Raw genomic sequence first — 10,987 nt, forward strand, 5'->3', positions numbered from 1 at the left:
CAGATGCAAAGACAAGAGGCTCCTCCCACTACCCCTCTCATCCTCCATGTAGGCAGAGCTTGACTACAATAGCCCGGCCAGGACAGCAGACCCAAGGGTGTGCCTGTGCAGATGGAGATGATGGTGTGATGACTGGGGTGTGTGTGGGTGCGCTGGCCTGGTCAGGTTGGTCGGGGGGGCCCAGGTCACCGCAGAAGAGCGAGGGGGTCTCCCTCACTTGGACTTTAGCTTGCCCTCCTTGGCGAGCTGCTCGTTCAGCTGGCACAGCTGCCGCAGGAAGCCGTCGTTTGGGCCGATCTCTCGCTTGTGCCGCACGGTCGCCAGCGCCGTCCTCACGTCCATCTTGTGGCGCAGCATGAGGTAGGCGATGACCATAGTGGGGGAGCGACTGTACCCCTCCCGGCAGTGCACGTACACCTTCCCTGGGAAACGAGAGAAACAGGAGCTCAGGACAGGAGCGGGGGAAAGAGACGATCGTGTACGAACCTGCCTAGTGCAGCACCTACTGCGCCAGGAGATGCAAATGCAGGCCTAACCCCTACAGCAGATGAGCAATGTCAACCACAGTTTCCCTTATCAACATCCGCTTCCATGCCGTACCCCCACCTGCTCTCTGTTTCTGCGCATTCATTATCGACCTGCTGACGCCCCCGGAGGAATTTGCCTTGCCAACTCCTGCACTGTTTTGCACATTCTGCAGAGCATCTGAAACCTGATGTTGCTTCTGACAGCAATGCGCTCGCCTTTCAAATGACCTGGGCAGCTCCTTTATCCCCATGGATACATGGATCAATGCAAAGCCTACTGTATCCTTACTGCTGCTACAAGGTATCAGGACCAGGCCTAACCCCCAGGAGGCTGCAGTCAGCTGCTTTCCAAGACAGCGTGTATAGTCATCATGGAGCAGATAAACGGCAACGTCGTCTCAACGTGGCAGCAATGTAGGGAGAGCATTATAGATCGACTGGAACCTCATTGGTTAAGATTTGAGTCCTGGCCTATTTTTTGCAACTGATTTACTACACTAGAGTGCTGCTGCCAAAATGGCTGGGAATTAAAGCGCTCTATAATTGCTCTTTTTGTGTCAAAGATGGCATAAAATCCATGCAGATAAATCGCAGAGTTCAGGGCTCTGTCTGCACCAATTAAATGCATCATAGTACATAGCAACAATTTTAAAAGTAAGCTGAATCTACTGTTTCATGCAGGCTTCTACAGGGTACAAACAAAAGTGTTAAAATCTTCAGAGGTGACACAGAGTCCAAGTATTTCCCTGAGCAATTGATTTGTTGTTTTTACAATACCAAATTTGTACTGTAGCCCATATTAGAGTTTGGAGTACACTCTCTTGTTGATGCTGCAGACATCTTCTCAAGACACGGAAATGGGTAAATAATACCAATCTTTGCCTTTCAGAGTGACTCTTCCCTCATTCCCAGCAATCAGGCAAAATAATACTCCATGGCTCAACAGGCACAGCTATAACCTCATTCTCCAACAGGTACGTCAACACTGCACAAAACCAATACCACACCAGAGAGAGAGGGAGTCATGGCTTACCCTTACCGTCCTTGTGCGCCAGGGCCTTGTTGATGAAGTCAGCCCCCTCTTCAAAGAAGGCACTGAGGTTGAAGTGCTCAGTGTCGTTAGCCTTCAGTCCGTGGTAGGTGATGCCAGTGCCAGCATAGAACTCTGCGTTGGTGTTGACATGCATGAAGGAGTTGCCCTCGGCAACATTGAGGATGTGGGTTACCCCAAGCCGCTGTAGCCGCATCACGTTTTGAGCCACAAATCTGCCAAGGAGAGAAACTATATCTTACTATATAAATGATAGGTAGACCTGTACACCTGCTTACAATGCAAATATTTAATCAGACAATCATGTGGCAGCAAATAAATGCATAAAACAGGCGGCCTGTAGTGTAGTGGTTAAGGTAAATGACTGGGACACACAAGGTCGGTGGTTCTAATCCGGTGGTAGCCATGATAAGATCCGCACAGCCGTTGGGACCTTGAGCAGGGCCCTTAACCCTGAATTGCTCCAGGGGAGGATTTTCTCCTGCTTAGTCTAATCAACTGTATGTCGCTCTGGATAAGAGCGTCTGCCAAATGCCAGTAATGTAATGTAATGTAATGTAAAAAAAACATGCAGACATGGTCAAGAAGTTCAGCTGTTTTTCAGACAAAATGTCAGAATGTGGAAGAAATGTGATCTAAGTGACTTTGACTGTGGAATGATTGTTGGTGCCAGGGAGGGTGGTGTGAGTATTTCAGAAACTGCTGATCTCCTAGGATTTTCAAGCTCAACAGTCTCTAGAGTTTGCAGAGAATAGTGCAAAAAAACAAAAAAAAACATCCAGTGAGCAGCAGTTCTGCAGAAAGAAACGTTGTTATGAGAGAGGTCAGAGGACAAGGGTCAGACTGATTGAAGGTGACAGGATGGTGACAGTACCGCAAATAACCACACATTATAACAGTCATATGCAGAACTGCATCACTGAACACACAAAGCATGAAACCTCTAAGTGGATAGGCTACAGCAGCAGAAGACTTAAGTCTAATAAATATCTAATAAAGTACTCACAGAGTGCACTCACAGTGAGGTGCAAAAATATGGGCACCCCTGGTTTAAATGTCTGTTATAATGGATATGTACATGATTGAAAGCAAACCTGAACTCGAAATGGTTTGGACCTTTCTGCTAATTTTAAAGCAAGATTGCTTTTTATTTTCATTTTTTAATATTTATAAATGATAAAAAAGGGAAATGGCCCTGTGCAAAAGTTTGGCAACCCTTTTGGATTATTCTGTTACTTTTTAAAAGGATGATTACTAAGGCCCAGACCCAAGTGATTTACTTGTAAGGGCTTCAATGAGTCAGGTGAATATAATTGTATGGTTGAAATGTTTATTCTGAAGTAGCTCAATGCCTTCTAAAGTATCCCAATTCTTCTTCAGGCCATATCATCTCGACCATGAAATCAACCATGAAGTACCCCCAGGAAAGACGGCTGAATGTTTTGGAATGGCCACCGCAGTCCCCAGATTTGAATATTATTGAAAATCTGTGGAGAGATCTCAAACATGCCGTACATGCAAAGGAGGCCGAATAATATTTATGAGCTAGAAGTTTTCTGCCACGAAGAATGGGGAAATTCCAAAAGCGAGAATTTAAAGACTATTATAGTGCCCGAGGAGGAGTTTTAATTTTAATTTTTATTATTTTTATTTTTTAATAAATATAAAAAATCTTTGTGCCATACTTTTGACAAGATACTGGAAACATGCCTTAGATATTCTGGTTCATGTTGACATGATAGCATATAAATATACAGTGCTAATAAGTATTTGGACAGTGGTGAAATGAAATAATAATCAGGTCAAAATATCTGTCACCATTAATTTGATGGTATTTATACCCATATCAGCTAGAAATTACATCCCTTTTTATACATAGTCCCGCCATTTCATGGGACCAAAAGTAATTGGAGAGTTGTGCGAACTATTAACACGCCCACAACCATGTCTTGCAAATGAGCTTTGGTTCTTGGGCAGTTCTTTTTTGGCTCCACACTTGGCTCTTTTTTTTTCCTCCTCATAATGGCTTCCTTGACTGTAATTGGCTCTGGGCCTCATGTTGATAAATGCCAATAACAGACCACAAAGGCAATCAAAAGCCCAGAATCAAAACTAGATACTGAAAACTTTCTTATCCCTGCACTAAGGAAGCAATTTAACACACCTGACTATTCAGAAGCAGCTGAGAAGCCAACTGTCCAGGTACTCTTGGTCCCGTAAAATGGGGGGGGGGGGACAGTCTGCAATTTAACCTCTCATTCATTGTTTTATTACAAATCCTACACAGCTGAAAGAACAGAAATTGTACTGCACTGTATATACCACCAGCTTAAACCAGTTTTTTCATGATTAAAAATGCTTTGAACTGTATAAGGTTGTCTATACACACTTCATATTTCATTATATGATGTTTGTACATAAATAAGCAGATAATTAAATAAGCAGATAATCACAAGTGATTTGCATTCAAAAGTTTTATATTTAAATGAAAATGGAAATGTTGTATGCACATTGTTTTGTTATTTAAATATCTTGGTATGAACTGGTGTTCATGATGATGTCCATCTCAGCAGATGCTCCAGGACCTGAAGAATGTTTCGTATTTTTTTTAAATAAAGGCCACCAGCCATATTTAGAAATGCATGGCATCTAATCCTACATCAGTATCACCGTTCTTCCCTCCATTGGAATTACATGGTACTGCATGTGGTGAAAAGGAATAGATCCCATGCATTTTGAAATATGGCAGTGGTCTTTTATTTTTTATTTTTTTTAATGAAAAATTATACAGGTCCTGGAGCACCTGTTAAGATATACATGATCATGAACACCAGTACGTACCAATATATTTCAATAACAAAACAATGCACCCCTCACTGGTGATTATCTGCTTATTATGTACACATATGATATAATGAAATATTGCATTTTTAATCATGAAACAAACTGGTTTAAGCAGGTGGTTTTGATGTTTGGCTGATTGGTGTGTATATATATATATGTATATACACTCCCTGAGCATTTTATTAGGAACATTTTTACTTTATTACACCTACTTATTCATGTGATTATCTAATCAGTTAATTGTGTGGCAGCAGTGCAATGCATAAAATCATGTAGATACGGGTCAGGAGCTTCAGTAAACATCAACCATCAGAATGGGGAAAAAATTTGATCTAAGTGGAATGATTGTTGGTGGCCGACAGGGTTGTGTGAGTATCTCAGAAACTGCTGAGCCCCTGGGTTTTTCACACACACTAGTCTCTAGAGTTTGCAAAGAATGGTGCAAAAAACTAAAACAATCTAGTGAGCACCAGTTCTGCAGACAGAAATGCATTGTTAATGAGAGACGCCATAGGAGAATGGCCAGACTGGTCAAAGCTGACAGGAAGGTGACAGAAAACACAAAAAAAAAAAACCACACATTACAACAGTGGTATGCAGAAGAGCATCTCTGAACACATATCTCATCATAACCCTAAATGGATAGGCTACAACAGTAGAAGTAGAAATAAGTTTAATAAATACCTAATAAAGTGCTCACTGAGTATATACAGTGGGCTCCAGAATTATCGGCACCCCTGACTCAATTATTGCAATAAACTCAAAAAAGCCAACGTGTGAAAGGAGATGATTAACCCCATCCACTCTGTTCCCTTGTGGTTGACGTCTTCGATGTCTCAAATTATTGTTGCATTCAAATTTACGTTATACAAAAAACTGTGATATCCATCCATCCATCCATCCATTATCTGAACCCGCTTATCCTGAACAGGGTCGCAGGGGGGCTGGAGCCTATCCCAGCAGGTCGCCAGTCCATCGCAGAGCACACACACCATACACTCACACACTCATACCTACGGGCAATTTAGACTTTCCAATCAGCCTAACCAGCATGTCTTTGGACTGTGGGAGGAAACCGGAGTACCCGGAGGAAACCCACGCGAACACGGGGAGAACAAGCAAACTCCGCACAGAGAGGCCCCGGCCAACGGGGATGAGAACCCAGGACATCCTTGCTGTGAGGCGGCAGTGCTACCCACTGCACCATCCGTGCCGCCCAAAACTGTGATATATAAACCACAAATTGTTAAAAATACAGCAGTTTATATTCTTATAAGTTACTTATTTGCAATGCAGGGTAATAAAACAGCTGGCTCCCCCATGCCCACTAATGGTTTACAACTCTGACCTAGTCACGGACAATAAAAGGCATATTCTAACAATTGCTGAAGTGGGTATTCATTTTCTGGGCATGTTCATACTCTGCACACCTGATGTCACTGTTGTGAATAAATGCAAGGAAAGGAGTTGAGTTGTCTCTCTTGTTCTATGAGCCATTTTTGAGTTTAGGCAGGCATTGAGGCAATAAAAACCCAAATAACTCGACAATCATCAATGTGCTTAATTTTGGCCATTGCTGGCTGCTTCCCAAGAGATGGGTGCTTGCCAGTGTGGAGGGTAGTAATTGGTGGATACACTCTAATGGATGTCACCAACGATTGTCAATATACAGTAGATGGATGTATCATGAAGTTCCTTAAGACTTACATTACATTACATTATTGGCATTTGGCAGACGCTTTCATCTAGAGTGACGTACAGTTGATTAGACTAAGCAGGAGAAAATCCTCCCCTGGAGCAATGCAGGGTTAAGGGCCTTGCTCAAGGGCCTTGCTCAAGGGCCCAACGGCTGTGCGGATCTTATTATGGCTACACCGGGATTAGAACCACCGACCTTGCGTATCCCAGTCAATAAATTGTCGCTGTTGGACCTGCTGTGGCCGTCTCATGCATTTTAAAAGGGCAGTAATATAAACAATATGAAGGATAAAGGTTCCATATTTGCATACAAGGAGATTTAATCAGTCAGATCAGTGAAGGCTTTCAATTTCTGTAAAATGCTATATGAGAAATACTTCCTTTAGAAAGATGCTACATTCAGCATTAATCAAATTAGTGGGATATTAACAGTGGAATAGTGCATACTTAATCACTGAAATGAACTTTTTGCAGAGCACAAATAATTTAAAATAATTCATAATTTCCACATTCTTTATGTTTTGAATGCCATTCTATGTGTTGATGTATTCCGTTTTCATAAGAACAGGGCTGTGCTCTCTGCAGGCGCTTGCCCATAAATTATTAACAGAATCCCCACAAATGAACCACATGGTGAGATGATGTCTGCCCTTCACTGCAAACACTGGTGTACACACCAGCAGATGAGGCCAATGTCTGCAAAAACTGCTCCTACCAAGTTAGTGAGTTCTTTCATATTGCCTGTGCATTAATCAAAACATTTTACAACAAGCATCCTTACAGCAAGTCACATGATCACCGTCACAGATGGAGATACAGATGGAATTCCCCATTCAATAAATGACCTTTAGAACACGGCAGGGCTGAAGAATGTTTGTGAACATGCTTATTGCAGAGTATTTGTTCCATTCATGGCTCAACACTCTGCAGCCATGATGGACATCATGCCTTGTGTTCAATTGTGCAAAATGACTGATGCATTTTTTGAGCAGATACTATCTGGTGGTGTTCAGAAATGGCTTTGCTTTGGTGGCCTTGTTTAGTTTTGCAGCAAATTGAGGTGACATCTTAAGCAAATCGGTGACATCACTGAGCCAAAGATTGTGAAAATACTAATTTACAAGATAATATGATCAATGCTCATGGCCTCCAACAAGCTTTCTTGCACAAAGTCCACCTGCAAATGATAAAATAGTAATCCATATGTGATAGCGGAAACAACACTGAACCCAGCCTTGTCAATGAACAATAAGAAATTATTTTCTTATGACTTCTTTTTAAATTGATTTGGAACCATGACCCAGTAAGCATCTATTTATAGTGGCACCAATATTAATATTTCAAATGTGTCAATTGTACATGGAAGAAATCATGACTGGCTTGTTTGGGATAACTCCAAACAAAATAGATAAACTCCAAAAAGTGTAGCACTGTCTTGCAGAACCCTTATGCATAATTGAATTGAACATTGTTAAATTGTTACAAAATTACAGGATTTACCTTGATTATAATTACATCATAATTACATCAAGTTCCTTATCCTATTTGCTACCCCTGCTCGTGTGAGCGTTCCATCTACTGGCCTCACTAAGTGTTTGTCTTTTTACTTTTCAGTGTTTTATATTTTAAGACAAATAATACAAGGATGAGAGAGGTCAAAACAGCACATATTTTAAAAATCTCAGCTGGCCTTTACAGTCTTCTTCAGGCCAGGGTACAGTCTCGAGTTCTGTGAAAGGCTGCAGGCCTTGACAGAGGCAATTCTTAACATGCTGTGCTCCCACAGTCCATTAAGAGTGATTGCATATAGTGTTGCAAAACCAGATAAACAAGCAGGAAAGCTTACACAGAGTTTGCATTCTTTCCTGCTGCCCTCCTTCCTGGCCCTTTGCCACTGATTGTAGTCAAACAAGTGATGAATTAGACACATTAGGAGGTTCGATAACTTTTAACAGTGAAGTGTGCAGAGCCCAGGCACTGCCGAGTAGAGCTGTAGAACCACAGTGTCACTCGGTCAAAGATGGTCCAGTTGCTACAATGGTGTGGGCTTTTCTTGCACACTGAGTGCAACTTCCCCCATGTCTATCTATCTGTCCCTACATACAAAACTGCATGGAATATAATTGTAACCATATATAAACGTGCATGATAACAGATCATGTATCGATTGCTGAATATATAAATGAATAGATCAATAGCTAGCTACAAATCAATATTTGTATTGGTTAATACTCAATACCTGTGAAAATATGAGATGTCTCAAAGGACTTTTTTAATGACCCTGCATGTATGAGTCATGGTATGAATTACTTATCATCCACAGGCAAATGCTGCACCACTAAATCATTATTAGATCCCTTCCACACCTCAATCAATCCCAGCATGAAGATACTGTGCCCTCCATAATGTTTGGAACAAATCAATGTTACGTAAATGAAAGTAGTCATGTTTAGTATTTTGTTGCATATCCTTACTTCCTGATGTCTGTGACCTATCAACATCAGAGTCTGGATATCTTATTTTCACGTTGGCCTACAAGTGACACTAAAACTCTTTGCATTTGAATGGATCTCTATGGGAATTGGGGGTGGGACTAGATTCGGCTGTAGATTATGCTGATACGGTATGGAAGACATTTGTCAATGGCTCAATGGCTTTAAGTAATAAAGGGTTCAAGGTGTTAAATGAGCCATAAACCACCGCTGCCAGATATGCAGTAGATAAGAAAATAATTGTTGTGGACATTTGTCTGGAAAAATAATTATTTTGGTATATACTGCATATCTGGCAGCAGCATGATATCGCTGGGATAAAATAAGTGATTATAGGCTATATTTAACCTATACTGAAAAGTGCTTGCCATTTCCTCAGAGAGAACACGCCTTACTTCGTTTCAAAGCACCTTACCGTAGTGCGATCTGACCAATCCGTACGAGAGGAGTGTCTATAGGCTACATTCCAATATTTATTACGGCAGTTTCTCCCCCATCTTAAATTCGATTATTTACACATATTTGTCATTTCCACACTGAAGCAGGAAACATGCAGCTATGGAGATTAGCCGAAAATGTCCACATTTCAGTGAATTGAAGTTTAAATACTTGCATTTGAGACACTTTCATTTGTCATTTCAAACGATATTGAGGCTCAATCGCATGCGTTGTAACATATTGGTGAAACTGGTTGTGGAATAGACTACATATTTGACGAATAGGATACAATTTAATCAGCGGATTGTGCGGGCGATCCACATTATTTTGCTTTAAATTTATTATTTTTCGAGATTGTGAATCAACAGCACAGCTTCTCATTGTAGGCAACTCGCTGAACCAGATGATGACGCGTTGCTAAGGAAGATTAAATAATAACTGTGTGATCAGATAAATAGGCTATAGCTGCTGTTTGGAGGGGGAAATGTGTAAACCCTTTAAAAAGGGAAATGACTTACGCGTTGCCCACGTAAATCCTGGGGAAGACCTCGTTGAAATGTTGTGTGGGTAGGCTATAAAATCCACTGCCGTTTGATAACAGCTCGTTGAGTTGTTGAACAGAAACCTCCTTGTCTGACATACTGACTTCAACCGGAGCCAAAGCCAGTGCTTTGGCCGGGCTCTGGCTTTTCTTCATGCTTTCAGGCAATCTCTCCAAAGGGTCGAACAAGTGTCAGTTCACTGTGTTACTCGGCGAGGTGTCAATTTAGGATCTTGCTGCATTTCTTTATCCTACTAGCGGGGTCTTCTGTACACAGTATCTGAAACTCGCTCCCTCGTTCTCAGACACACCCCGACTCGCCCCCGGCAGACAGGCAATCCAAATAGAAACTGGTGGAGGACAGTGACACGCGGGTGGCAACCACAAAACGACAAACACGACTGCGAATGGACTGTTAAAGGGACTGTCTCCAAAGTCAGTTCACGCTCAGAGTAATTTATAATTTACCAGTTATTGTATCATGACTTGAGAATACACCATTTGCTCGTCCTGGGTGGATGCGTAATGAATTTACGGTTATACTCAGTTACTGAAAAATGCATTCTAAAATAGCCTAATGCTTGTTGTTTGCGCCGTCACGTCGTCTGGTTTAAATTATAGCCTACTCTACATCAGTGGTTCCCAACCTCGGTCCTGCACCCGCCCCCCATGTATGCTGCCTTTTGTTCTAACCACAACTGCAATCCCAGTAGGCCAATTTTGATATATTTTAAACAATTAGCCTACATAAAAAGAGGTACACATTTTTGAACTTATCAAATTAAAAACCGAGATTAATCAATGGGCTCCAAATTAATGAAAGTGTGGATACATGGCCACAAAAATGATTTGATAGATAAAGAATTCAAAGACACAATGTGGACATGGCACATGGTATGCATAACTATTTCATAATATGGCTACATTCTACATAATATGGCTTAAACTGGCAATATATGATTTCCTCGGTTTTGGTGGATTTAGCGGCCACCCATGGTGACTGGTGGTCACAACAGGTCTGTTCTACACTTCAATTCCCATAGTTCCCTGTGACCTACAGCCGTTTACACATTTTCCTGCTGATTGTAGGTGTGGTTTCCTTTTTTTCCAGCCACTTTACTACTTGTAGGGGAGACACAGTACAGTTACAGTACAACACTTTTTGCATTTTACATTACCACACAAAAACTATAGATGTTAAACATCTGGTTCTTCTACGTGTGCATCTTACTGCATGTCTGCTAACCAGTTTTGAGTCAATATAATTGTCCTTGTGGCAGGGACAGTTGTAACACTAATTTAAACCTATATAGGTAGTAGCCTGATCAAAATAGAATGCATTATCCTCTGCAAAAACATTCTCAAGGTTATTTCATTTCAATTTGGTTTGCTATTA

General features: G+C 41.3%; 1 protein-coding gene across 1 annotated transcript; it reads right to left on the minus strand.

Annotated features, from left to right (window-relative positions):
• Window positions 1-213: 213 nt before the first annotated feature.
• dusp3a (dual specificity phosphatase 3a) lies at window positions 214-9,747 on the minus strand. Its single transcript, XM_061233180.1, has 3 exons — window positions 9,569-9,747; window positions 1,567-1,793; window positions 214-422 (listed from the first exon to the last, which is right to left on the minus strand). Exons 1-3 carry the CDS (start codon window positions 9,745-9,747, stop codon window positions 214-216), a joined length of 615 nt encoding a protein of 204 aa, XP_061089164.1.
• Window positions 9,748-10,987: the final 1,240 nt, after the last annotated feature.

This window comes from Conger conger, chromosome 2, assembly GCF_963514075.1.
Source record: "Conger conger chromosome 2, fConCon1.1, whole genome shotgun sequence".
Taxonomy (NCBI): domain Eukaryota; kingdom Metazoa; phylum Chordata; class Actinopteri; order Anguilliformes; family Congridae; genus Conger; species Conger conger.